The sequence below is a fragment of the Lissotriton helveticus genome, chromosome 6 (assembly GCF_964261635.1).
Source record: "Lissotriton helveticus chromosome 6, aLisHel1.1, whole genome shotgun sequence".
Classification (NCBI taxonomy): Eukaryota; Metazoa; Chordata; class Amphibia; order Caudata; family Salamandridae; genus Lissotriton; species Lissotriton helveticus.
This window is the reverse complement of record NC_136067.1, coordinates 649,664,400-649,691,760: the sequence shown is the minus strand read 5'-3', so window position 1 is coordinate 649,691,760 and position 27,361 is coordinate 649,664,400. Positions and strand designations below refer to the sequence as shown.

The following is a 27,361-nucleotide window of genomic DNA, read 5'->3' as shown; positions in this document are numbered from 1 at the left end:
CTTCACGATGTTGAAGAGCTCTTTGCTGTTGTGCACATTGTTGTCTAGGCGGTTTTTGAAGGAGGCCCATTTGGCGGATCTGATGAGGTGATGGTGTCTGCGGGTGGCGTTCTTGTGGGCTGCGTGGCTGTCCAGTGTTCGTTCACGGAGCCAGATCTTATCCAGCTTTTGGCAGGTTTGCTTGGAGGCCCGCAGGTCTTCAGTGAACCAGCTGGCTTTCTTGTTGGTGTGACAGTTGGAGGGTTTCTTGATCGGGCGAGGGTGTTGGCGCAGTCGTTGATCCACTGTCTGAGGTTCCGGGTGGCGGTGTTGGGGTCGGTGTCGGGGTCAGTGGGGTCGGTGGGTGGGCTCTGGGCGAGGGTGGTGGTTAGCTGGTCTTCGGTGACTTTGCTCCAGCAGCGGCAAGGCATCTGTTGGGTGCGGTAGTGTGTGGTGGGTTTCTTGAAGGTGAAGTGGATGGTCGGTCCAGTGGAGTTCGGTGGTGTGGTTTTAGGACAGAAATAGTAGTGGTAAACCATTGAAATATTTGCCAAAGGGATGGGGTCTCATTGAGACCCCTTGGGGGACTCCTTCACCTTTGTGAATTAAAAAAAAGGTTTGTTGGAGAGTAGGCAGTAATTTAGTGGACCACTCCGAACTCTCAAACAAAAAAAAACTTTTTTTAAACTCAGCCTCGTTTGTTTTAAGGAAAATGGGCTGCATTAAAAAAAAATACTTGACTGGAAGGAGGTCAAATACATGGTGGTCTGGTGGCCCCAGTAGGTCAATATGCCTGTGATAGCCTCTCATCAGAGTCGGCTCCAATTTGCAAATTTCCTCATGAATATTAATATGGTAGTTTGGATTGCGACCCACTCCATATCAGAATCTTCAGAATTGACCTACTTGCATATAGATAGGTCGGTTTGGTTAATTATTGCCACCAACATTTTGTGAGAAGTAAATAGTACAAGACCTCTCCCCACCCACGGAGGCCTGTGTTATCAAATCCATCTCTTAATGGTCTATTTTTGCCTAATAACTCGGGTGTACCCTTAGACCCTGTAATCATTCCTGCTTTGGCTATGGCTGATGTAATGGGTGTGGCACAGCAACCTTGTATTCAAATTACGGACTATCCATTAAGAGTGGCCTCTTGGAATATTGCAGGGCTACGGGGACGCCTGGATAATGACGATTGGGCTAACTTTATCGACTTATATGATATCGTCATCTTCCAGGAAACCTGGTCAACGGTTCCATTATTCAGGCTGGGATATCTCAATTTTTCAAAACCTGCAATTAAGAGTCCAATGGGTAGGGCCTCTGGAGGCCTTACCATTTGGGTTAAAAACAATCTGGGCTTCCATGGTAAGGAAACACTGGTAGAGAGTGTGGATTTCCTATGTATCAGTTTGTGTAAACCCAACACCACAGACCTCTTTTTGGTTAATGTCTACGCCCGTGGTTGCCAGGGTGGGAAAAAACAAACCGTCTTGGACGATCTTGATCTTCTATTTAAGAATTTCAAAACTGACCAGACGGTTATTGTAGCGGGAGATTTGAATACCTCCATTGAGCCCATCACCTCCCTGGCAGAGGATGTGGGTTCGGACGAGGACACTGTCTGGTCCATCCCCCCGCTTACTATCACAAAGGGTGTTAGGGGCACTGAGGCAGCTCTATATTGGCTGGGCTTTTGTTTAGATTGGGGCCTACGGGCCGTTAATGGGCGTACACGCTCTGATAGCCTTGGGACCAACACCTTCGACAACGGTCTGAGTTCAAGCCGTATCGATTATATATTGATTAATATTGAGTGTTGGTCCATTGTACAAGATATGGTGGTAGAGCCCCGTCCAGAGAGTGATCATAATCCCCTCTCACTTGAGATTTTGCTCCCAGGTATGGGGGCCCCAGTCAGGGGTACTAATAGCTTAACATCTGATGTAGTTTTGTGCGACAATAGGCGTCGTGTAAAATGGCTTAGGGTTCTGGATGACCCAGCACTCATTTCTAAGATCGAGGAAAAGGTGTGGGGTGTGTGGAGCAGGATGTCTTTGTTATCTCCCTCTGGCAACGCAGATCCCATAATCTCTAATCTCCACGAGGAGTGTTTTTTGGGCCTTAAAAACCTCCTCACGAAACCATCTAGGCCTGTTAATGCCAGAGTGCACAAAAAATGGTATAATAAGAACTGTAGAGTTGCCCACAGCAACTTATTAGCTGCTGTGAAGGCCCGGAATTTAGCCGACATAAGGATAGCAAGGCAGTGCTATAAGCGTACCCTTTGGGCTGCCAAGCGAGATTGGGACGACTCTTACTGGTCTGATCTCCTTAGTGCTTGTGATTCCCCCAACCTAACTGATTTTTGGTTGATTGTAAGGAGGGGAAGAGACTCAGCTGCCCAGATTCCAGAAAACCATGTCTCCGCTCAATCATGGGTGGAATTTTTTACCACACAATTTAATGACCCAATTACAGCGGAGGAACCGACGATGCAAACTATAGCATCGTGTCCCCCCCCCACATATAGGAGACAGACTCTTATTTTTGGAATCCGACACTGCACATGCCCTTGAGTCTGTTCAGCCAGGTAAAGCTCCTGGCATTGATGCTATTCCTGCTGACCTTTTTAAGCTCAAACCTGACCTTTGGATTCCTTATATAACGTTACTGGCAAATAATATAGCTGCAGGGGCTGAGATTCCACTTTCATGGAAGGGGGCAGAAATCTTGCCAGTTTATAAGAAGGGTGACCGCTCCCTCCCCAATAATTATCGGCCCATTAGTTTGATCGATTCAATCCAGAAAATTGTGTCGAGAATGATCTTAGCAAGAATTCAGGGTTGGATCGATTCAAATAACATACTCTCCCCTATGCAGGCAGGATTTAGGTTTGGGACTAGCACTGTTGACCAGGTCTTCCGGTTCACATTACTTTTTTGGAAGGTGGTTCTGTTGGGTGGCGGTATGTTATATGCTGCATTCGTTGACCTTAAGTCGGCCTTCGATTTAGTTCCAAGGAAGAAGTTGTGGGAGGCCCTTAGACGTATGGGCTTTCCGCCAGAGCTCTTGAGCCTGGTCCAGCGTTTACATGAGGACAATTATGCCCAGGTTAGGTGGGGTAGTCAGGGGCAGGTGACCAAACGCTTCCCTGTACAACGTGGGGTACGCCAAGGCTGTGTCCTGGCCCCCACGTTGTTTCTCCTATTTATTAATCAGGTTGCCCAACACTTTATTAATACTCAGTCGGATGCACCTATGTTGGGTGGTCGAAAGTACCCCATGCTAATCTTCGCAGATGACACCCTCCTCCTTTCTAAAACTAGAGCTGGGCTTCAAGTAGCCCTGAATAGATTTTCTGAGTTTTGTACAATGAATGACTTGCAAATAAATGTGGACAAAACCAAATTTATGGTTTTTTGCAAGAAAAATCCCCCCAAGTGTACAGTCTCCCTAAACGGAGTTCAACTTGAGCAGGTTAGCGTCATGACATATCTTGGTGTGACTCTAGATCACCAACTCAATTGGAACCCCCAAGTGGAAACGTCCAAACTCAAATTTAATAGGTTGGCTGGTTGTTTGATCCGAGAACAAAAGAACTCCCTAACTAAGTGTGTCACCCCTGCCTTAAAAATCTATGAGGCCAAGGTCATTTCTGCAACCCTTTATGGAGCCGAAGTTTGGGGTCATAAGAATCTTTCATGTTTGGCAACTGCGCAGAACAGGTTCCTACGGAATCTGGTTAGCCTCCCGCAGTCTGCTCCAACTAAACCCCTGCTGTTGGATCTTGGTTGCAGACCGATCGACGAGATGGCACAGTATCGCCTGGTGGCCTTTTGGCGCCGTCTCTGGACCACTCCCGAGCTTGGTCTGTTTACCCGAGAACTGGAGGAGGTAAAACTTATGTGGGGTGCGCATAAAATACACTGGCTTAGGGTAGTTAAATATGTTTTGTACATGATGGGTCTTCCGGAGCTTTGGTCCAACCCAGGGGGGGGGGAACTTTCCCATCTAAACTTGAGTTTAAGGCGCTCTTTTGGGCTTGGAAAAAATCCATTCTTGTAACCCAATCCTTGGATGTAAATCTAACTGGCTTATTTTTAGTGCATAAGGTCATTCCCTCATTAGAGCAGTATTGGGATTTAATTACAAGTGTGTTAGATCGCAAACTATACCATCAGTTTCGAACCGGCACCTTGCCTATCAATTCTTTTACAGCCAAATGGGATACGATTACAGGGAACAAATGCCACTGGTGTCCCGATCAGGTAGAAAGTGTTGGCCACTTCTTCTTTGGTTGTCCTGTTTATCGAGCACCGAGAAGTAAGTGGCTAAGACCGATATGCTTGACCCTGAATAGTGGTGGCTACCGAGATGCACTTTCCAAACTCCGTGTTATAAGATCTGAAACTGTAGTGGTCTGTGTTGCCAAATTTTTGAGATGGGCCTGGCTGATTCGATCTAAGAAACTGGGCATCCCTGTACGTTGAACGCTCTTATCCAGTTATATATATTGCTTTGTATGGTTATTAGTGGTACTAATTCTTGTGCATGTTATTGGGTCCCATTTGCTTCCACATACATATGGTGTATAGCATTTTATTGTTCTTAGAAATAATTTGTGTATATTATTATTTGATCGATCTTTTTTATATATTGTGTATGGTTGTACTTTGTCTTTCATGAATCTTTTATTCGAAATAAAGACTTATCGAATCGAATCGAAATAGTACATATGCCACAAATTCCTTGGGGACGGGGGTTGGGGGGTAACAAAAATAATTTTCCGACACTAAAGAGCCTTTCAGAACAGTATTGTACATTAGGTATCTATTATGTAATTACCTCACCACGAGATGCTTCAAGATAAAAGTCTTAAAAGAAAATAACAAGAATTGGAACTAACTTATTCATGTCCTCTTTAAATTATTGCTGCTTCAGAAGACTGCATGTCAACATTAACAGGCTTTCATAACGAGCGGCATTAATCTACTGTGTGTGACTGTTGCACCCTGTTGATTGAGAGCAGTGGCGCTTCATTTTATTTGCTATTATTCTGTGTTTAACCCCTGTTCAAAGTTAGCAGGAGACTAATTTTACTTACTCTTTTAGGGCTCGGTGGTGTGCGGGCGCCATCTTCCATTGGGCTGGTCAGGCGACCTAGCTTGGCGCCACACCCCCGCGCTCCGCCCCTACTTAAGAGTGGCTTCTCATTGCTCGCTGTTGGAGGCAGGCGACCCCGGTGGCAGAGGGTTCCCGTCTGCAGTCAGGAGCGGCATAAATCTACTGTGTGTGACTGTTGCACCCTGTTGATTGAGAGCAGTGGCGCTTCATTTTATTTGCTATTATTCTGTGTTTAACCCCTGTTCAAAGTTAGCAGGAGACTAATTTTACTTACTCTTTTAGGGCTCGGTGGTGTGCGGGCGCCATCTTCCATTGGGCTGGTCAGGTGACCTAGCTTGGCGCCACACCCCCCGCGCTCCGCCCCTACTTAAGAGTGGCTTCTCATTGCTCGCTGTTGGAGGCAGGCGACCCCGGTGGCAGAGGGTTCGCGTCTGCAGTCAGGAGCGGCATAAATCTACTGTGTGTGACTGTTGCACCCTGTTGATTGAGAGCAGTGGCGCTTCATTTTATTTGCTATTATTCTGTGTTTAACCCCTGTTCAAAGTTAGCAGGAGACTAATTTTACTTACTCTTTTAGGGCTCGGTGGTGTGCGGGCGCCATCTTCCATTGGGCTGGTCAGGCGACCTAGCTCGGCGCCACACCCCCGCGCTCCGCCCCTATTTAAACGCCCCCAATGAGGAAGCGCAGCGGACGAGCGCAGCGGGCGCAACGAAGGTGCGCCGAAGTGGCGCCTAAGTCAAGCCCGTCTGCGCCCGTCCGCGGCCGGACGGGGCTAGGGGCGCTTCATCATGCCCTTCTCATCTCTTATTCATCTGAGGATTTAACAGCCATACAGGGCCATTGGCCGTTGCCCGATTCCATCATTAGCCGCATCTCCTCTCTTGGCCTTGCTCCTCCATCCCCCCATTTGCCTTCCTCTCATCTGACCCCCTCGACGCAGTTTTTTTCCTGCTTCTGGCTCCCTATCTTCCTCCCCTCCTATGTCTATCATCCTGCTCAATACCAGGTCAGCGGTCAGACACCATCAGGAGCTGTTTGTGCTGCTCGACTCTCACAAGCCTGACATGCTATTTTTAACCGAAACCTGGTTCTGTGAGTCCTCTTTGCCCTCTCTTTTGGCTTCTCCCCCCCCTCCTATGTGGCTCTCCGTGCAGACCGCCCGGCGGGCAAGACAGGGGGTGGTGTGGCTCTTATTGCCCGGTCAGAGTATAATTTTCTACTTCTTCCCTCCCCTCTTATTACTCCCACTGAGCATCTTGTGGTCCGCTCTCTTACTTTTTCTCCCCCGCTCACTTGTTTATTAATGTACCGTCCGCCCCAGTTCTCACACCTGTTCATGCCAGCCCTTCAGGACTTATTGGCCACCTTGGCGGTCAATTATGCCTCAGTCCTAGTGTTAGGGGACTTTAATTATTGGCCCACGGACCCCCTTGAGTGTACTTCCTCAAAGCAGTTTACAGAATCACTTCAATCCCTGAATTTTGTTTCTCACATACAAGTCCCCACGCACATACACGGACATGTACTAGACCAGGTTTGGTCTCTTAATATTTCCGTTTCTTCTATGTCCGTGTCCCCATGTCCCTGGTCAGATCACGCTCTAATCTCCTTCTCCCTCCACCTTAACCCTGTAGCAAAGGTCTCGCTTGCCAAAAACACCTGGGCTCGGAATTGGAACCGTGTCGACCTCCCTCTGTTATCATCTTCCCTCCTGAACTCTTCACCTAACCTGGTGGGCTTATCTTCCTCACCTCAAGCCACCTCCATTAACACCTGGCTTGCTGGAGGCCGTGACTCGGTAGCCCCCTTACGTCGGATTTCAACTAGACGGCCTAAGGAATCTAATCGGTGGTTCAGTGAAGATCTGAAGGAAAAAAAGCTGACCCTTCGGCAGGCTGAGAGGCAATGGAGAAGGGACTATTTTCCTTTACTGAAAACCCACTATACCACACTATTAGGTGACTATAAAAGAGCTATACTAGGCGCCAAAACTGCCTACTTCTCAGCAAAAATGTTGGTGTCGGAGAATAAACCCAGGGAGATTTTCACAATTATTCACGACCTAGCCTTCTCTGACAGGGCTACACTTAAACCTCCCCCTACCCAGTCTTTGTGTGACTCTTTGAATTCTTATTTTCTGGAAAAAATTATTAACATCAAAGCCAATATTCCACCCCCCTCCCTTGCTTTTGTTGAACCCCTTCCCCCGACTGCCCAGTGCTGCCTTTCTTCAATCCCCCCTCTCACCGAAGAAGTGTTCCTGGCAATACTCCCTAAAGTAAAGTCAGGCTCCCCGGCGGATATCTGCCCGGCCCGTATTCTTCAACAGATTTACTCTGTCTGCACTAAGCCCCCGATTACTTTTCTCAACAGCTCCCTTGCCCAGGGGGTTGTGATCCCAGCACTTAAATCTGCCACAATAGTGCCTATCCTGAAGAAGCCTGGTGCGGATCCTTCCGCCCCAGTTAATTATCGCCCTATTTCACTGTTGCCCTATTTGGACAAGGTCCTTGAGCGCCACGTAACATCGGTACTCAGCGCCCATGTAGAAGTGAATGGGGGCCTAGCGTCTCGCCAGGCAGGCTTCCGGTCTAGGCACTCCACCGAGTCTGTTGTGGTGTCGGTCCTGGACAACCTCATGGAGGGCATGGACCAAAACAAACACCAGGCCCTGGTGCTCCTCGATCTCTCCGCCGCTTTTGACACGGTGGACCATTCCATCTTGCGTTCACGTGTCAGAGCGGCGGGAATCGGGGGCTCGGCCTTGGTCTGGCTATCGTCCTTCCTGAGGGACCGCACCCAGGCGGTCCGGTTGGGGGATTTCTCGGCCACCCCACTTAAGGTCACATGTGGTGTTCCCCAGGGTTCTTCTCTCTCTCCTCTTTTGTTTAATCTTTATATCTATCCTTTAATCTTCGCGCTCCAGCAGCTGGAGGTCACCGTTTATAATTATGCGGATGAGCTCATCTTTAACCTATCTTCTTCTTCCCATTCTATTTCCAACTTTCAGACTACTATGATTTTTATTAGGGACTGGATGAACCACAACCATCTGAAGTTGAACCCGGATAAAACGTAGTTGGTTCTCACGGGTGGTTCTTCCAGTCCCTGGAACTCTTTATTTTGGCCTTCTTCCTTCGGTCCCCCTCCTACTCCCTCTCCCTCAGTCAAGACTTTAGGCATCCAAATTAACAATCATCTTACCCTCCACTCACAAATTAGCTCTGATGTTTCTTCCTGTTTTCTTACCCTTCGCACTATTCGTGCTGTTTCTCGTTTTTTCTCTCCCCTGGCACTTAAACTGATCATGTCCGCCTTGGTGATCTCCTGGCTGGATTACGCTAACGCCCTGTACAACGGCATTCCGGCATACAGCCTACGGAAGCTCCAACTGGTCCAAAACCAGGCGGCCCGATTAGTGTACGGCCTTCCCCGCTCTCACCACTCAACCCCTTTATTAAAGGCGCTCCACTGGCTGCCTGTCAGGGAGCGATCCCTTTTCAAAACAGGTTGTATGGTCTTCCAGGTGCGCCAGGGCTCAGCTCCCGCCTTTATTGCCTCTTTGATAAGGGAGTATATCCCCGCTAGAGAGCTTCGCTCATCATCTAAATCACTTCTGCAGGTACCTCGCTACAAGCGCAAAAAGTGGGGAGGAGCCAACTTCTCATTTTTGGCACCCTCTTTTTGGAACTCCCTTCCCGACCACCTACGGTTGGCCAAGCACTATCCTATTTTCCGTAAAGACCTCAAAACTTTCCTATTCAATCAGGCTTTTCCTCTGTAAATTGTCCTCATATTTTTCCTTCTTTGTACCAGCTCCTACTGCCTCTCCTCTGCTATTTTAGCCTCCATAGCGCCAAGAAACCGCATGGTGAATGTAGCGCTTTATAAGTATTTTAAATTCAAATTCAAACACAACATTTTCAAGAGAAATATTAAATCATCCTTTCCACTCTGTCTGATTTTTTTTAAATATGTATGTTTTCCTGTTGTAGAAACGGACACATCCTCCAATCTATTAACTGTGCTTGTTAATTAATGATTAATGATTTAATTTAGACACACCGGAAAAACATCTCCTATATGCACTGAACGTCCACTTGATTACATATTTTCTGGCTTTTTAAAACTTATTTTCCTATGATTTGTCTGCATTCCCTCCTTGTCTCACTTCCATTTAGTTTGTTTTGAGTCGAAGGCAGAATGCTTCTGAAATTCCCACTTACTATGGGCATATTGGTGGGAGAAACACCAAGTTTCATTTTTCCTCCACAAATAGACTTAATTTTGCTAAGAAAAAATGTGTTACCTACAAAAACTTTGATCACATTTACGTTGCCTGCTAATTTCACACATCACTGCTCCCACAGAAGCCAATCTGTCTGGCAACTTGGCACATCAGAGGAAATGCTATGTCACACTTACGGTGTCTAGAGTGTTGACAAACACTTCTCCCAAGATGTCTGTGTTCCCGATGTACGTCACTTCAGGCAGACGTGACTGCCAGGTGTCCCATTCTCCCGACTCGTCCACGTAGTAATCAAAGACTGAGATCTCATTTTCATAATCTGGTAAACTACAGTATGGAGAATAAACCAAAGGCAGTCGTAAAGAGAAATCATGAAGATAAATAAATTGTTTGCATTCATTGCGTAGTGTCAGAAGCAATTTAGAAAGCACCACTGATCGTAATGTGCGTAGTCGGTACAAATGGATGATAGATAGATAGATAGATAGATAGATAGATAGATAGATAGCTAGCTAGCTAGCTAGCTAGCTAGCTTCTGTTTGCTGGGGCAGAACTACACTGCCCTACTACAGGAGGAAGGAGGGGCCGCGGGGGAGCGCTTCATAGTGCGAAGTGGCTTCCCACACACGGGATGCATACAGGATGCTCCCGGGCGTGACCCGGGTGAAGACCAGGCCAACAGCAGGCCCATCTGCGCCTGTCAAAGTCTAAAAGAGGCTGGGCTGGGCCACTCCTCTTAGCTCTAGCTCCTATTTTTCATGTAGCAAATTTTCCTCATATCCTTTTTCATTTAAGGAAGTCTGTGGAAAAGGAAGGCATTGCAACTTGCTGGTAAGGAAAAACTTACTAATAACTCTATTGCTAACTTTTTATCTAATAACATGGGGGTCATTGAACATGAACTAGATGCAGTTATAGCGAAGATAAATAACGTCACAGGGTCTAATAAAGATAACCTTGGAAAACTGTCAGTAACAACACCATTGACACTGGTCCATGCATTGTTGTTAACTGAATCGCAGGTTGTCAGATCTGACAGCAGAGATAGTAGGGTTAACCCTTGAGTATTTAACGTGCCACTAACTACTGAAGAGATTAATACCCAGGGCCCCAAGAAAAGCCCTGACTTACCATGCAATTTCACCCCAGGTCAAGAAAAAAGAAGGTATGGGCATCACAGCAAATGAAGGTGCCCAAAAAGGGTAAAGTTTGCCAAATTGCAGCCTACTTGCTTCAGTAAAAGCTCCGCCAAAGCAGCCGCGACCAAAAGGGGTTTTAATTCTGCTTGTTCTGTGCTTGAAAAATTGGAGGGAAGGCTGGTTGGTTTTATAGAAACCATATCAAGTCGACTTGGGGCAAAGGAAAATCTATTGATAAATGTCACTTACATGCGGTCATAGATTTGACCTGCATAAAAAGGATGCATCGCTTTAACACAGGATTATAGCCCCCTTTGCCAAGATGCTGTCTCCATATGACTACAATTCCCATGGTCAGTCTTGAAAAACATTGAGTAAATGTGTGATTCCTCTATCAAAGATAACAGGGAATATAGGAACATGGAATGTGGCTGACTTGGGCTCCAAAAAGTGTAATCCTCAATGGTTAGATCACATATATAGCTATAACATTATTACCCTTCAAGAGACATGGTTTGTTAACCTGTGTCATGTACAAGGCTATATGTTGTACTTTACACCAACTAACCTGGGGCTGTCAGGTAGGGCCAAGGGTGGGTTACTAACTCTTCTATCTACCACATTTCCTGGCTGAGTCATTAGAGCAAATTTAAACTAATGGAATTTTCAACTTCTTTGGCTGGTGTACTGCACTAAGAAGCTTTTGTTAATTAACTATTATAATAATTGCTATGACACTATTGCAGCATCATTAATGCTGTGTGCAGGGAGATAGGGAGATGTTCTGTCCATGCTGGGGAGTTCTTTTCTCTACTATGGACGGGTGATTTTAACATTCATTGTTGTGACCGAGCTGGTACGGCAATTTGTCGCCTTAGTGATACTCATGGTGAACCTTCAAAACACTTTAGGCACAATCCCCATGGAGATGCTCTTAATGAGCTTCTTGTCAAACATCAATTATTTTTGACTTACTTGTTGGTTCCCCAGTACTAAAGCCAACACACACGGGTAGGGAATGTCACAGTATCATTGACTTCATTTTGTTCATAGCAGATTTACTAGAGTTTCTTTCTGGTTACAAAGTTCAGGATAATGTATTGTGCGATCACAACTTAGATGCAACTTTCTTTCTCTGTAGTGCACAACGCAGGAAAACCTATAGTGTATCTGCAAAGGTGTATTACAGAAATGGAAAAATGTTGATAAACAGAAGCTGTTTAGCAGCATTGTCACATACGATAGGGAGGCTCTCCTCATGGGTTTGGATCTTGATGGGTACCCCACGGAGATTACAGCATGTGTCAACTCTGTGTAACTCGATTGGGGAGATGCTCACACTTAAGATTGTGAATTTTCTGCGAAAACCCTTCAGATGGTTTCATTGTAACTGCTCTAAAGCAAATGGAGCCGTTTTAAAATCTAGTAAAATGGTTCCACATGTTGTTGAACTTGTTAGGAAGTGTCGTAGGTCCTTTAGGTCAGCACTAGCGACCAGGAAAAGTTAGATCAGATCAGAGGTCTGCAAGTCCCTGATAGTAGCTAGTAACCTAAGGGATTCTGTTTAGAAAAGTGATAAGCAGCCCTCTTTTTCCCGATAAATCGGGAGAGCACTTGATTGGTAATTCAGAGCTACCAAATTACTCTGGTGCCTCATCTGTGCAAAATCCAATGGTGCATGCCGCAGAAATGAAGAGGGAAAAGTATGAAATTATAGCGACCAAACATAGGTGCCCTGTAGGGAAGGCACTCTGCCCTGATGGGGTCCCTGTGGATTTATTCAAAGATAATGTTGATTCTCGGGCACCCCTGCTAACTAATGTTCTGAATGCCTTCTGTAACACAGGGTCACCAAAGTCCTATTCACAATCTCTGATCGTGCCCATATTCAAGAAAGGAGACAGATGTAACCCAAAATGTTACCACCCAATCTCAATTGATCAACTCAACAAAAAAGATTATGGGCAGAGTAATTGGAGACCGCTTAGAGATTTGGGCAAGGGAAAATAACGCTATGTCTGATTTGCTGTATGGATTTCGGACTAGATTAGGTACGGTTTAGCAGTGCCTGAATTTACAACTATTAATTAATAAATATATCCTTGCCAAGTAGGGGAATTGTTATCTGGCCTTTTTGGATTTAAAATCCACCGTCGACCATGTAAATCGTACTACACATTAGGGCATGATTAGGGATATGGGAGTTGAGGTCAATATTGTTAAACGGAACTACACAGTGAGGCATCAGCCAGTGTTAGGTACGGCCCAATGGTGGAAACTAATGATCGATTTATGCTTTCCTCGGTGGTGGGTCAAGGTTGCATCTTGGCACCCCTTTTATTTATTTTATATATAAATGGATTGGAACAACACCGTGCCAATCTAAATGCGGATGTACCAGGTGAAGGTACCCAGCCAGTTCCTATTATACTCTATGTGGATGATGCTGTCCTTATCACTTGGACCAAACTTGGGTTGCAGAAGCTCCTTGATAATTTTGTCAGTTTTAGGAAAGGATTGGAGCTACAAGTGAATATTGTACCATAGGACATTGCAGTAATGTATAGAGTGCGCAGTACTTTTAAGAACTTGTTATGCCCGCGCGAGCTCCTGCTATGCAGAGTGAGATCACTTGTCAAAAGCAAATGATTGATTATTTTTCAAAATGTATATATTTTGGTTTTACCTCTTCTCCCAACACTGACGCTATAATAACATTTTGAAAAATAATTATTGATGTAGAAGAAGCACCCAAACAAACTATTACAGACAACGGCACCCACTTCACATCAGTGAGCATGAAGGGCTTCATTTAGGGATTTCACATTACTCAGCTCAGAGTAGCCCTTTACTCACCTTCTGCCAATGCTTTGGTTGAAAACATGAATAAGTTCTTAAAAGAGAGTGTTCAAACAGCCTTGACTATGTGCCTTGAGGTCGAAACTTTTCTTAGGAGACAGGTTGGTCATATCTAGTATCTCCACACAGTACAACAGTTAATTCCCCATTTATGATGTTACGCAAAAACATTCCAATGGCTTCAGTTTGGCCTGACTGGGTGAGAGAGGTAAGCAAAAAGAGCAAACCTGACTTGCAGACTATTGCATCCAGAGTTGAAGAAATGCAAAGTCAGGTTGAAGAAGTTTTTGACAAAACACACCATGTGAAATAATTAATATTGAAAGCAGGGGTTAAGGTTTTGATCAGAAATTGCACTAAGGTCAAGAAGGGTTTATCGAAATTTTCAAAACCAGTTTGTGTTGAAAGAGTGTTTAAAGACTCATTACTTATAAAGGACAAAGGCTGGTGAAGGAAAAGAGATCTGGTCAAGATTACCCCTGAGCAGGCACCCAAAATTCAAGCTGTGCGAGGCTATGACGGCAACAATTCCTGTCTTGAAAGCACTTGGTGGCAAACAATTCAAGAGCATTCAACTGACAGTCAAGGGTCATCTCAGTTTGATAATGCGAATGATGTGTTACTTACACAAAGGCAACCTGGTACATTGTTCCTGAACATTCTAATGATTGCATTACGTCCCATAACACCAGAGCTGTAAGCAATACTACTATGCCTTCTGAATTTATGGATTACTGTGTCTTACAAAAAAAAATAGATGGAGGGATGTAAATATTGTGTTATGCTTATTTTATATTTTTTTTCATACATATAATTTCGCTTTGTTTTATCAAAAATGGGAAGGTGTTGTACGATAAAACATTGCTGTCATGTATGGAGTGTGCGGCACCTTTAAGAATTTGTTATGAGCGACCGAGCACCTGCTCTGCGGAGCGAGCTCACTTGTGAAAAGTAAATGCCTTTTGGTTGCTATGTTTTCTTTTAAGCACTGCTTTATAGCCCGCGCTGCTGTCCCGCATTGGTTGCTCAGTCTGCGTTGGGTGTCTAATGCATGAGGACAGGCTGGGTGAGGGCTCCTTATTACCTTGTAATTCACTAATTAAGTTTATAACTACCCTAGGATCCAAACCTCTTAAGGAGCATGTGGCAGTATATCAAGCCAAATGTTTACCAGTAGCAACTTAATGTTCCAGAGTTGAGGGCTTAAATATTATTCAGCTGATAAGAGAGTTGAACATGGGTGCTTGAAAAGATTGTTGGGGGCCCCACAAAATAGACACATTAGTCAAGCTGAACTTGAACTCGATTATGTAAATGATCTTATTAAAATCCAACCACTTCTTCTGTGGCTGTCTATTTGGACAAAGCCAGAGACCAATTTCAGCCGCAAGGTGATTAGGAATTGCATGAAATTGGATAAGGACACCAAAATATCCTGGATAATGTAAATAAAGAATACAAGTAATGAATTTTAAATCAGTCCAGAGGCCTATTCACTGGCCTTCAAACTAATTGTAAAAGTTCGCCTCTGGAGCTGGAATAGAAATAGAACAGACTGTACAGAGAACATCAAATGTACAATTTGCCAGTGTAGCTTTTTAAACTCAGGATCAGGCATGGAGTTATATCTTATATGTGTAAATGATAACTACCAGTGGGTTCTGTTGACTAGGTTGAGATTAAACACTTTGCACGTTATAGTAGCTTCTCTGGAGCCAGTTAGTTTTTCAATGAGCCTAGCAGTGTCCCAGTGTGACGGTCATTCTGCACAATCTACTTTGCACCTCAAGTTATTATGTAAATGTTATACTGGCATTAGAAAACACATTTTAATATCGCCTTTTAATGGAATTAATGTGACACATTACAATCAAGTAATGTTGATGAAGATTTCAGACAGACAGACAGACAGACAGACAGACAGACAGACAGACAGACAGACAGACAGACAGATAGATAGATAGATAGATAGATAGATAGATAGATAGATAGATAGATAGATAGATAGATAGATAGATAGATAGATAGATAGATAGATAGATAGATAGATAGATAGATAGATAGATAGATAGATTGATTGATTCAATGACCGGAATCCCTGCTTCTGAGATCTGTGTGCAACATACAGTATACAGTTCCTGCTGGGCCTATTCTACTTTCTGGAGTTGGGAAAATAAGTAATATTGACTGAATTAGGGGTCATAAAAGCACCAGCCTATTATAATACAATGATGTTCCAAAGCAGTGTCAGGAAGTGCTATCACCGTGCAAGTAAAATGAGCCGAATTCACAAAAATAGAGTTCACGTTTCCCCTTCACAGGTTGACAATATAATGCCCTTAACAACAATTGCGCTTGCTGATAAACCAAAAGGTTAGCCTATTTGCAGTCAAACATATCTGATAGCACAGATTACAATGTAACTTTAAACCGAAAAGTGTATCTTTTTTAAATAGCACCATTTTAATGTTAGGAATACGAATGTTATAAATAGCATGCATAAGGCGAGTTAAGCAGAGCAATACACCAAAAATACTCATGGAAGAGATAAATGGATGATTTGTGGTAAACAGAAGATTGACATTATTTCAGCTCCCCTTCTTTGAGTCCACAATGCCACCGCAGCAGCGAGGTTTCCGCTTAGACTGGACGAAGCATATTACTGTAGCATCATCCATGCCTTTCTGAGGAGCTGACCAACAATATACCATGTACTGTCTTGTTACTCGTATTCTTGCCCAGTAAAAAGAGACCGACCGTGGGTATGAGTCTGTAAATTCCAAGCCCCAATATATATAATAACCGTGCTAATATCCCTGGAGTCAGACATACACAATTGTTTCGTGCAGTAATTATGATACAAAGTGCCACACGAAGGCAGGTGCATCTTTTGGCATCGACATCCAGTTGGGACACATATACAAATTATTAAACGTAGACAAACGCATTTTTTAATCTGAAACTAGTAAACTAAACTGTGTCAGGATTTCGGGAGTAACCACTGCTCTCAGGCATAAACCCTGGATCTGCAATATGTCACCAGAGAGATAACTCGATGTATACACATAAGGAAGAATGAATGGATGGCTGCAGTCTGGGGAGATGGACTGTTTGTGCAAAAACTATAATACAAAGTAAAGGGCATTGAGTCTTAAAGGCAGGGATACTTACACAGATGTGTAAACCTTTATGAGTTCATTAAACCTCTTCATCTCTGTGGTGTCCAGGAGTCCTCCCACTGACCAGATTAGGCAGAAGATAAAAAGCCTTTCAATGTGCAGTTGTCCTCCGATGCTCTGAGCCTTGTCATTCAACATGGCTGCCAGTAGGTTTGTGCAGGTACTGAACAGACCGACCTCAGTGACTGGCACCAGGGGCCTGAATGAAAAGAAACAACCCTTTTATGGAGGGGTAAAAGCTATGGTAAACAGACTGATGAAGAGAGTTACCACATATGAGATGCGACCATTGGAGGCATTAAAGAAGGGTTATCTGGAGATGAGTCATGCCATACTTCTTGTGCACCTCACCTTCATCTAATGTAATAAAGGGCTGAGTAACAAAATACATAGCAGGGTTTTCGGCTGCGCAGTAATGACCATATTACAATAACATGATTATGTGTATCAGAAGCAGCTATTAAGCATTACTGCATACGGCTGGAGGCAATCAAGACTGTTAATAAACTGATATGTTTGGCAGATATCATAATTTACATGAAATGCTATTTACAACAAAAAAATCTAAAAACATATAACATCAACAACTCTTATAAACATCACAATCCTAAAAACAGTGACAGATATTAAATGATGTCATTCAAACTGGATTATACTCAGGGAAAGATCTCCACTGCCAAAATGGCAGACTCTAAGGGGCATATTACCAACAACTAGCGATAATTTTTGTCTCTAACTTGTTTAGAGACAAAAATTATCGCCGCACATCGGCGATTTTTATCGCAGATAAACCTTGCTATTAGCAAGGTTTATCGCAAATGCGATAAAAAAGGGCCGCAATACATGAATATCGCTGAAAAGTCAGCGATATTCATGCATTATCGAGCAAATGCTCTTAGCCATGTTATCCACCTCCCATTGGATAACATGGTGAAGAACTGCTCAGGGCAGGTGTTAGCTTTTGGAGATATTCGCGCTTAGCGCGAATATCTCCAAAAGTTGGTAATAGGAGATAGCGATGTTAGCGACTGTTTCCAGTCGCTAACATCTTGGCACGCCCACTTTGCATGTCATTAGTGATAAATATCACTGACATGCAAAGCGGGGCCCAAGATGGTCGCTATCTCCTATTAGCTGTCACTAACTGGTGTTAGCGACAGCTTGGTAATAGGGAGATAATTTTATCTCCGCTTTCTTGGCTTTTAAAGCCAAAAAAGCAGAGATAAACCCCTTGATAATATACCCCATGGTCTCCCAATAGATTTATATTCCAAAGTGGATGTTTAGGCGCTTTTGTTAGAAGTTTGCAAATCCCTGCACAAAATATGAAACACATACATGTGAATCGATCAGAAATGTTCGAATTGGAACATAAAGGACTACAATAAAGGACTACAATATTGCTCACATGAGCCATGTACCAGGGGTATATGAAGACTAGATGATGGGGCAACACGAGAAAAGTGGACTGCGTATTTGGAAAGGTGCTTCTGGTGGTTTTATTAATGACTGGTCCGCACTTCCTGCTCCAACATTCTGCTACTAGTATTTCTGTTTTACCCTATCCAATGTAGAATATTTCTAAGGTTAAATATTTCACTCTTATTGGGCGGATTGTTCAAATAGCATACTCGCCCTTCTGCCTCGAATTATACTGATTGGTAAAGGCACTATTCCGTATTATAGGGCCTTGCCTTTGGTGGCCATTAAAACAGTGCCTCATTCTTATACATGACAATCATTCTGAATACATATAATGTGATTTTCCCAGTAATATCTCACTGCACACACAACTAAAAAGGCCTAGTGACCTAACAATGACAACACACATCACTACCGTATACCACTCTCAAGTTTCCTGTCACATTTAAAAAGAATAGGCAGCTTGTGTTTTTCTATCTGGAATATGTCTGCCAGTAATCTACTTTAATCAGTGACGGCTCGCACAGGTAAACGTGGTGAGGCGCTGAGGCAGGGCGGGGTGGGGTAGTGGAATTCGACATACAACGGGATAGGGAAAAGTGGCGATGCAGGGAGTGCAAGGTAAGTGGTCTTATTTATTTATTTACTTTCTACTATCCCATCGTATGTCGAATTTCACTACCACCACCCCGCCCTGCCTGACCTCTCCACCGCGCACACCCGTGCGAGCCGCAACTGACTTTAACTACTGTAAAGGCGGGACACTGTGCGTGCACCATTAAGCGTCTGACATCTAAAGACTTTATCATTACTTAGCGTCATGAAGAACAAAATTCAGTATCGGATCCAAAGTCTTGTAGAAGGCTTTCGAAAGAACCTGGAGAGAGAAAAAGTGAAAATGTGATCGTCTATAAAAGCTTTCCTTATTTAAGAAATATTCAAATCAAATCAAAATTTCTTTATTTCGGCAAAAGATGCCATAAAAGAGTCAAGCACAAAGCATTACATTTAAAAAAAAATTTTTTAAACAATTGCACATATACATATATTTAAAAAAGAAAAAAAAATCAAGCACATCCTTTAGAATATACCAAGTAACCCCCCTTTGGGTGGATCATCTGTTGGTCAATTATGGGAGCATACATCAATCATTTATAACTGTTGTCCCTTTTTTTCCTTGAAATATTGAATGTAAGAATCGGCAAACACTGAATATTATTATTTGGTTAGTGTTAGTTTTAAGTATTCTTAGAACCTGGTTACATGAGTTTAAACCTAACAGTAAGCATAGTGGTTTGATCCATCTTTTTCTGGGTGTTATATAAGCAGGACAAATGAGAAACATGTGGGCCTCGGTTTCAAGATGTTTGCATTCACACATGGTACATAGATCATCAGCTTCCAAGGACGGATCAGTTGTCCTCCTAGACCATCGTGCTAATGTGCTTTTAATCAGCAAATTGCCGTACCTAAATTTAAAAAAAAGTGTTTTGGCTAGGGGAGGTTCTATCTCATCAAGAAAAGTCTCGAATAGAGGTTCATCCTTAAAGCTCAAAAATTTTGTTACCAGAGTTCCAGCAACCGAAGCATTTGTTGCCCTGCTTACCATGCAACTCCAAAATGCCCTTTTTAAAGTTAATTTTGCATTGGGCGGTAGAAGTTCCGGGTTTTCCCAGAAATGAATTAGACCTATTTCTGTAAACTAAATCTTGACATGCTTTATCCATGGGATAGTTAATGAGTTACCATATTCCATAATTTCTTTCAACCCATCCCTGTAGTCCTGTAGTTCGGGCACTCTCCATAATCTAACCCATAACATAAACGGGCGGATTATGGTATAATGGTCAGTCCTTTTGACGTTCAGGTCCAATTCAAGAGGTACTAAAGGAGTGCCTCTTGGCACTCTTACCAAACTCCTCATGAAATTATTGTCCAAAACGCGAAAGGAATCTTTTGACCCTGGCCCCCAGATTTCTGCGCCATACAGCGCTGATGGTTGAACCTTAAATTTAAATAATTCAACTACTGGGGACACCGCTTTGCTAGTGCTCAAACTTTGTTTTTTAAGGATTGGTTTAACATTCTGAATAAATGCTAGCTTACTTTTTTCCCTTTGGGGTCTCCAGGTGAACTTCGAATCTAAGGTAACACCCAAGTACGAAAAGTGCGATACTGATTCTAGTTCAATTCCATCCAAAATTAAGCGTCCTTTAGCTGATTTTTGTGGATTTAGGGACATACATTTGGTCTTATTCCCATTTATCTCCAGGCCTTTCTTCCAACAATAACTACTAAAAGAATTAAGTAAAGCCTGGAGGCCTCTTTTTGTTTGGGAAATCAAAAAAGTGTCGTCAGCAAACAACAATGATGTCACCCTTTCACCATTTAGTTTAGGTGAGTCATTTATGCATCCTTCTAGATGTTTTGGGATGTCATTCACAAAGAGTGAAAAAAGTGTGGGGGCCAAAACACAGCCTTGGCGGACTCCGCGCTCGATAGGGATTTTTTGGGTTGATTCCCCATTAGGGCCCCATCGGATTTTCGCAAAGTTCCTTTCGTGTAGTTCTTTTATCTGAACCAAGAGGCTATTTGGCAATCCTACATCATTCAATGTTTTCCATAGAAGATTGCGGGGCACTAAATCAAACGCTGCTCTCAGGTCAACGAAAGCAACGTATAAATGACCTTTTTTGATGTGTACATACTTCCAATAGAGACAGCAGAATCTGAATATCTGGTCAATTGTGCTTACTTTACTACGGAACCCAGCTTGAAATTTCGTTAAAATTGCATTCTCGTCCATCCAATCACTGACACAGGTTAATATGTGTCGTGAATAAATTTTCTGGAGGATGTCCAACAAGCTGATTGGCCGGTAGTTAGAAGGGTCCATCCGATCCCCTTTCTTGTAGATTAAAACAATTTCTGCCCCACGCCAACTTTCCGGGAAATCTAAGCAAAGGGATAATATATTAAACAAGTAATTTATATATGGTGCCCAGGTTGTTAAGTCATGTTTATAAAGATCACCAGGTATCTTGTCCAAGCCTGGTGCTTTACCTGACTTTACTAATTTAATTGCCAACTCTGTTTCGGCTATTGTAAAACCTATACACTCTGTGGGGTATTCAAGAAATGGAGCATTCACCTCTATTCCAGTGTCTTCATATTTTTTGTAGAGGTTGGTAAAGTGGTTGACCCAAGTTGATTCGTCCAAATGGACGTCTTTAACCACTCTCCCTACATGGTTCCTATTGGTAACTAACCTCCAGAAACCAACATTGTCGTTGTTTTTGACAGCCCACAGCATATCGGCCCATAGTTCTTCCTCCCAGGCTTTTTTAGAGACCTTTTGTACTTGCTTATAATTATTCCTATCGGTTTTTATCTCAGGTAAAATATTAGATTTTATAGCTAAAATGAGAGCCTTTTTAGATTCCCTACAGATTCCGTCATACCATGGTTTACTATGGGACAGGTTCTGTGTTTTTTGTTGGTTTTTTTTGGGCATTTTAGTTACAAGCAATTTAAGTTCGTTAAAAAATTTTTGTGCAAGGACATAAAATGAATGGGATTTCCTTCTATATCATTAGAACGTACAAATGAATCAAAAGACCCTGCAAGGAGCATGTATATCTCCGCCAGGATCTCACCATGGTCCAATATAAATGGCCATTTGAGGGCTCGTCTATTGTTGCTAACGTGTATCTCTGTGTTGGGGCCATTGTCTGCTAGCACTGTACCCACATCACCCTGCAGCAACGAATCTTCTATTAATAGACTTAGTGGAAAATGATCACTTTCTGTTCTATCCTTAACCTCAAAGTCCTGAATGTAGTGCCAGATAGGGATAGAGACAATTACAAAATCTAAATTACTCCTGTAATTGTTTCTTCTGAAGGTTGGTTTTTTCAGGATATCAGACGATAAGCGTCCGTTACAGGCTCTGAGAGAATAAGCCGCACATATATTTGTTATCTGAACTGCCAAAGTTGAACATTTAATCGGTTTGGCGTTCTCAAGTGCAGGGATTTTATTTGCGTAATCCTCATCTTCAAAAATATCACAGAGCCCCAGGACTGGTTCATAATTACAATTTAAATCACCTGCCAAAATGACAGAATCGTCTTTACTATCTATCCCACTCAGGAAAAAGTCTAATTTGGCTAGTGTTGGCGAAGCTTTTGATAGAGGTGTTGGTCTGTTGTAAACATTTATTAAATATAATTTTTTCCCTTCACGTGTAATGATCTTAAGCACTAGTATGTCGGGTGAGTTTACATCTACCACCTCAATTTGAACCTTTAATTCGACTTTCACCCAAATTAAGAGACCTCCCGATGGCCTTCCGCTCCTAGATGGGGTGGCGCCTATTCCAAATGTTTTGTACCCTATTCTATGGGGTGTTACCACTGCCCATGTTTCTTGTAACAAGCAAAAATCATTAGTATCAACAAATTCTGCCCATTCTGGATCCCTCAGATGTTTTGAGACACCGGCTATGTTCCAAGAAACCAACCTTAGAGGCTCAAGCACATTGGCCAAGATCGTGGATTGCACTACCAAAGTTGTCTCCACGGACATTGGTTGGCGTCTCAACAATTCTTCTTCCACAGCACCCAGTTCGTCATGTCCCATTTCATCCTCCACCCCAACATTTCCATCCCTCAAAAATGCATTTAGTATGGGTCTATGCAAAACATTTAAACAACCCGAAGCAGCCCCAATAACTATATCTTGGGGATTTCCCATGCATCTTGAATCGTCCAGCTCCCTTGTAGGATGTACTGCGTTTAAGTTCTGTTGAGGGCGGGCATCCCCAGATATACTTGTGAAAGCTTGGGGGTCCTCGTCGCGCCCAACTGGACGCTGAATACTATTGCTCAAGCTCGAAGCTGGTATAACCACAATTGCAGCCGAGTTGGTAAGGAGTATTGCTGTTGTTGAACAATTTGCCCCTACACTCTCCGTCCCTTCTATGTCAACAGCTTTACCATCTATTCCGGTGGGACTAATTCCTTTTCCATAATTCCCTCTGCTCATAGAGCGTCAATCACAGTCATCAAGACCGTTGAAAATGTCGTATCTGTTGGTGGTCTCTAAGGGCGTAAATGGGTTTAAGTAGTCCATTCTCCTGTTAGAGGAAAGAGTAGACCTTAATGGTACTTGGTTCCAACCATAAGGGTCTGGAGCCAACAGAGGATACGATGGATAAGGATTCATCCTAGCATCATGTGCGGTTGGAGGACAAGCTTGTGTTTGCATAGGTTGAGGAGGGTGGTACTGAGATGGAAAAACCACTGATCTGGGGTAGAAAAATGTTAGTGGTCGGGGAATAATACGATTATTAGTATTACCTGCATGCCAATTTAATATAAAGTGGACAACGTTGGGATCCCTAAAGTTCACCACCACCACATCCCCCTTAATGTCCTTAAGTCTACCACCCAGCCACTGTGTTCGTCGAACATTTATGATGTCGCCATCAATACCACTTGGGAGTGGCCGATTTAACCTGAGCCAATGAATGATCTTATTTTTCAATTGGACATAGCCTTCCCGCTTGTTTTCTTCTAGTACGGGGACCCCTGTTAAGACAACAACAAAGGGAACTGCTTCCGGAGGTAATTCTGGAAGTGGGACACTGTATGGTCTTCCCTGCTTGTGCCTAGGGCCCTCTACTTCCTGTGATGGTTTTTTCGGTAGTGTTCCTCCTATCCCGATTGATGGTTTACAGGCTATTGTGGCCAAAGTCTGGGCAGATTGTGGCTTTGGCAGAGTTGATGAATGGTTCCCACCTTTGTTGTCAGGTATGTTCATTATAGTTGGGGCCTTGTTGGTGGCAGAACTGGGGGCAGATGTAGTGGAAAGTGCAGGCAATGTATTGGTTTGATAACCATATTTGGATCTGATAAAGTGGAAACATCCTTCTTCCCCAGTTCCTTTTCCAAGTTCCCAAGTCGTGCTTCGACCTTGTCCAATCTCTCTAGAATTGTTGAAGAGTAATTTTTAATTAGGGTTTCGATACTTTCAAGTGTTACAGGAGTTTGGACTGTTTCGGATGTGATGGTATCTGGGGAGATAGCAATATAGGGGTCCCCCTTAGATTGCGGAGTGGCTGACGGTTGGGACATTAGATTTAAGGACTGTGATGCACCTATTACAGCATTATCACACCCAGGAATAGTTTTTGCCTTTTTACCAAAATCTGAGTGGCTTAGTTTTGGTTGTGAGAATTCCCCCCTTTTCCGCCTTTTTTTGTTGGTGGTGGGCCATAATTTCTAGCTAGCGGAATTTTGGCTTTTGCCTTGTTCCGTATGCTAATGCAAGACGGAGGTGCGGGGGTGATCTGGGCCTTCGTTATTATAGGCATGTTAATGCAAGGTATGGGTGAAGGGACAATTGAATCTGGTTTAGGAGAAGTAGCAGGAGTGAATATACTGTCTCTAAATACTAAAGGCAAATCATCCGTTTGAGATAGTCTTTCGTTGCCATTTGGGCTCCTTTGGTCTATAAGGGCAGCAGGAACAGATGACTGTGATACCGACCTCATTTTCATACTTTCTACAGAACGACGGCGTTCTGCTCGTCGTTCTGCTAAAGTAATCTCCCTCGGGTCATCCCCCACTGATTTAATAAAATAATTATCCAAGGTGCCATTAGGCGTCCCCCCTTTCTTATCGAGCATATCTGTGCCCGCACTTGAGGATAGTAATGACATTAATAATAAACAGCCAAAAATAGGAGGGCACGCAGGGTAAACTTGATTACAACTTACGCAAATGAATACGATTGTTCAAAGGGGTTTGCCCAGACCAGTCTCTTCAGGCCTCTGAGGGCCACAGAGGGCCCGCCCTTTGCCCGGGCTTAGCCCCGGGCGCTCCCGCGCGGCGGGATGCTTAGATTGCTTATATATGACGCCCTACCGTTGAGAGAAGGGGCGGGGCCCAGAGGGAGAGCAGCCCAGGTGTCACGGGCGCGGATTAGCCAGGGACTCCTGGGAAAGAGAGTCCCAACCCGATTGCTCGCAGCCCTCTGCCCAGGACCTCACAGGCAACAGCTCCGACGTGGATTTCAAGCCCCAGACGATGCGGGACCCGCGGAGCGGGTTCCGCGAGGCGTGGAGAAGTAGGTGCTGAGAATGCAGTCCGTTCTGCAACAAGCGTCCGCTGCAGGCGTTAGGATAGTCCCACGTTGAGGTATCAGACAGGGTCTTTTATCTCGCTCCGGTAGGGGCGGGGCCCAGAGGGAGAGCAGCCCAGGTGTCACGGGCGCGGGTTAGCCAGGGACTCCTGGGAAAGAGAGTCCCAACCCGATTGCTCGCAGCCCTCTGCCCAGGACCTCACAGGCAACAGCTCCGACGTGGATTTCAAGCCCCAGACGATGCGGGACCCGCGGAGCGGGTACCGCGAGGCGTGGAGAAGTAGGTGCTGAGAATGCAGTCCGTTCTGCAACAAGCGTCCGCTGCAGGCGATAGGATAGTCAAAATTAAATTAAAATCATATGTAATAGGCATATGCAGGATAGGTATCACCACAAAAGTAGTATTGGCCTATTGTAAAGGGCGCTTAATTAAATCCCTAAACCAATACTGGCAATGCAGGCAGGACCTGCGCCCATTATGGGGCCATCATTCTTAACGCACAAAACACTTTTACAGTGTGAAGGTAAACAGCATTGGCAAAGCCCCTAGGTCTCATCTTTGTGAATCTTTTGGCTTTTCCAATGCCTTATGTTGATGCTGGGCAGCATCAGAGAAGGCAGTGTCCTTTTTAAGCAAAATATTGACGTGGACATGCTCCTTACTGAATATGTGGTGGCCATTTTCATCATTTGTAGTTTTTTAATCTACTGATCCTAGAAGGCTGAAGCCACTTGGAGAAGAAAAAATTAAAAATAAATGTTCACTTGCATAAAAGCGCATTTCATAAAGTGGAATTGCCAGCAGAAAATGGGAGCTGCAGGGCTCTTAAAAAAATGCAAAAAAGCAACAAAGGAGGGGGGAGCAGGTAGAGGGTGGGTGAGGGGAGCATCATCCAAGCTTTGGAGCTAGGGGGTAACTAAAAAGAAAAATGAAAAGCTAGAGTGAGGGAAAGGGGAGTAACAGAGCACTTGGGGTGGGGGTGATGGACGGGTATCCAACAGTAAAGAAACACACAAGACAGAGCATATGAAGGGATGCAGCAACATATAGCACAGGGGCATATATTGGGGGGGAGAAGCAGCACATAATAGAGGCAGCTAGGAAACGTGCACTCCCATGGAGCGCCGAAGGACAAAGAAAAAGTAGTTCTCTAATTGTGAACAGAGGAACAATACAAGTCAGCTAATCAAGAGGATAGTGAACATGCTGTGTTACACATGATGGAAAACACATGATGGAAAACCCAAGGGAGAAATGCCTACCATCAAATAAGAAGTAAGCAAATGTGAGTGACAATAAATCGAACCAATGGTAAGCAATGTGTGGGCTCTAGCCCACTGTATTTTTTTGGCATTGTCCACAAGAGGCTTTCACCTAAAAACAGCTATTAGCTGTCTGAAAGGGAGACTTAAAGATACATTCCCTGCAACAGCTCATAGTAAGCAAATAAAATCCTTCTATTAACAAATAACACATAAAAGCAATATTAAGTATTTGTGGTAAATTATTAAGCAACCCAGTCAGAAACTATGTTCTTAAAATTGTCATGCAAAGTATGCACAACGTTCTACAAAAAAAAACGTAGTTGTAGGTTGGTGACAGAGCAAAAGCAAATGGAACATCATTCGAGATGGAGGACGGTCAATTTTCGGGACATATCCCAGAATTTCTGAAGGCACTGTGACAAAATGCGATTGGACTGAAAATATAATATTTTGCAGACTCCCTGCACAGTCACTTCTTACTGCCCCGTTTTCTAAAACTGCAACACGAGGCAGTTGTTAAAAAAGGGAGTACATCACATCAGCAATATCTAGGTGGTACAAACCCAACATTCAGGCTATGCACAATGTTGACGTACAACTCAGTACTGTTCATGTTTCTAGCTGGAACTGAAATCACATGTCCTTTAGAATGTTGTACATTTCATGATGAGAAGACAAGCTTTCTTCACATTTGGCATTGTTGGCATAGCCCGTTTATTTAAAATAAAGACACATTTAGTACTTACAGTAATCTCTTGTTGATTTCGTCCATCCAGCCAGGTTTTTGCTAAAGGTTTCCAACCCAGCACTTCTCCCTCTAGATAGAGTATTCCCTGAACAAAGAAAACAAGGTATACACTTTGTCGGCCTATCGTACTCAAGGTGATGATTTACACAAATAATTCTATAAGCAAAATGCTATGGTTGTCAGTAAAACTGAGTAGCCATATTGTATCTGCTTGTAACATTTTGGAGCAACTGAACCTTACCC

General features: G+C 43.6%; 1 protein-coding gene across 1 annotated transcript in view; it reads right to left on the bottom strand.

Moving 5' to 3' along the window:
• LOC144762435 (dynein axonemal heavy chain 5-like) overlaps nt 1-27,361 on the bottom strand; it is a 1,437,549-nt gene that overhangs the window by 590,884 nt on the left and 819,304 nt on the right. Inside the window, exons 59-62 of the mRNA XM_078647616.1 lie at nt 27,117-27,203; nt 18,771-18,835; nt 16,529-16,735; nt 9,536-9,686 (exon numbers count right to left, since the gene is read on the bottom strand). Coding sequence (XP_078503742.1) covers nt 9,536-9,686; nt 16,529-16,735; nt 18,771-18,835; nt 27,117-27,203 — 510 coding nt within the window. The remainder of the gene's footprint in view (nt 1-9,535; nt 9,687-16,528; nt 16,736-18,770; nt 18,836-27,116; nt 27,204-27,361) is intronic.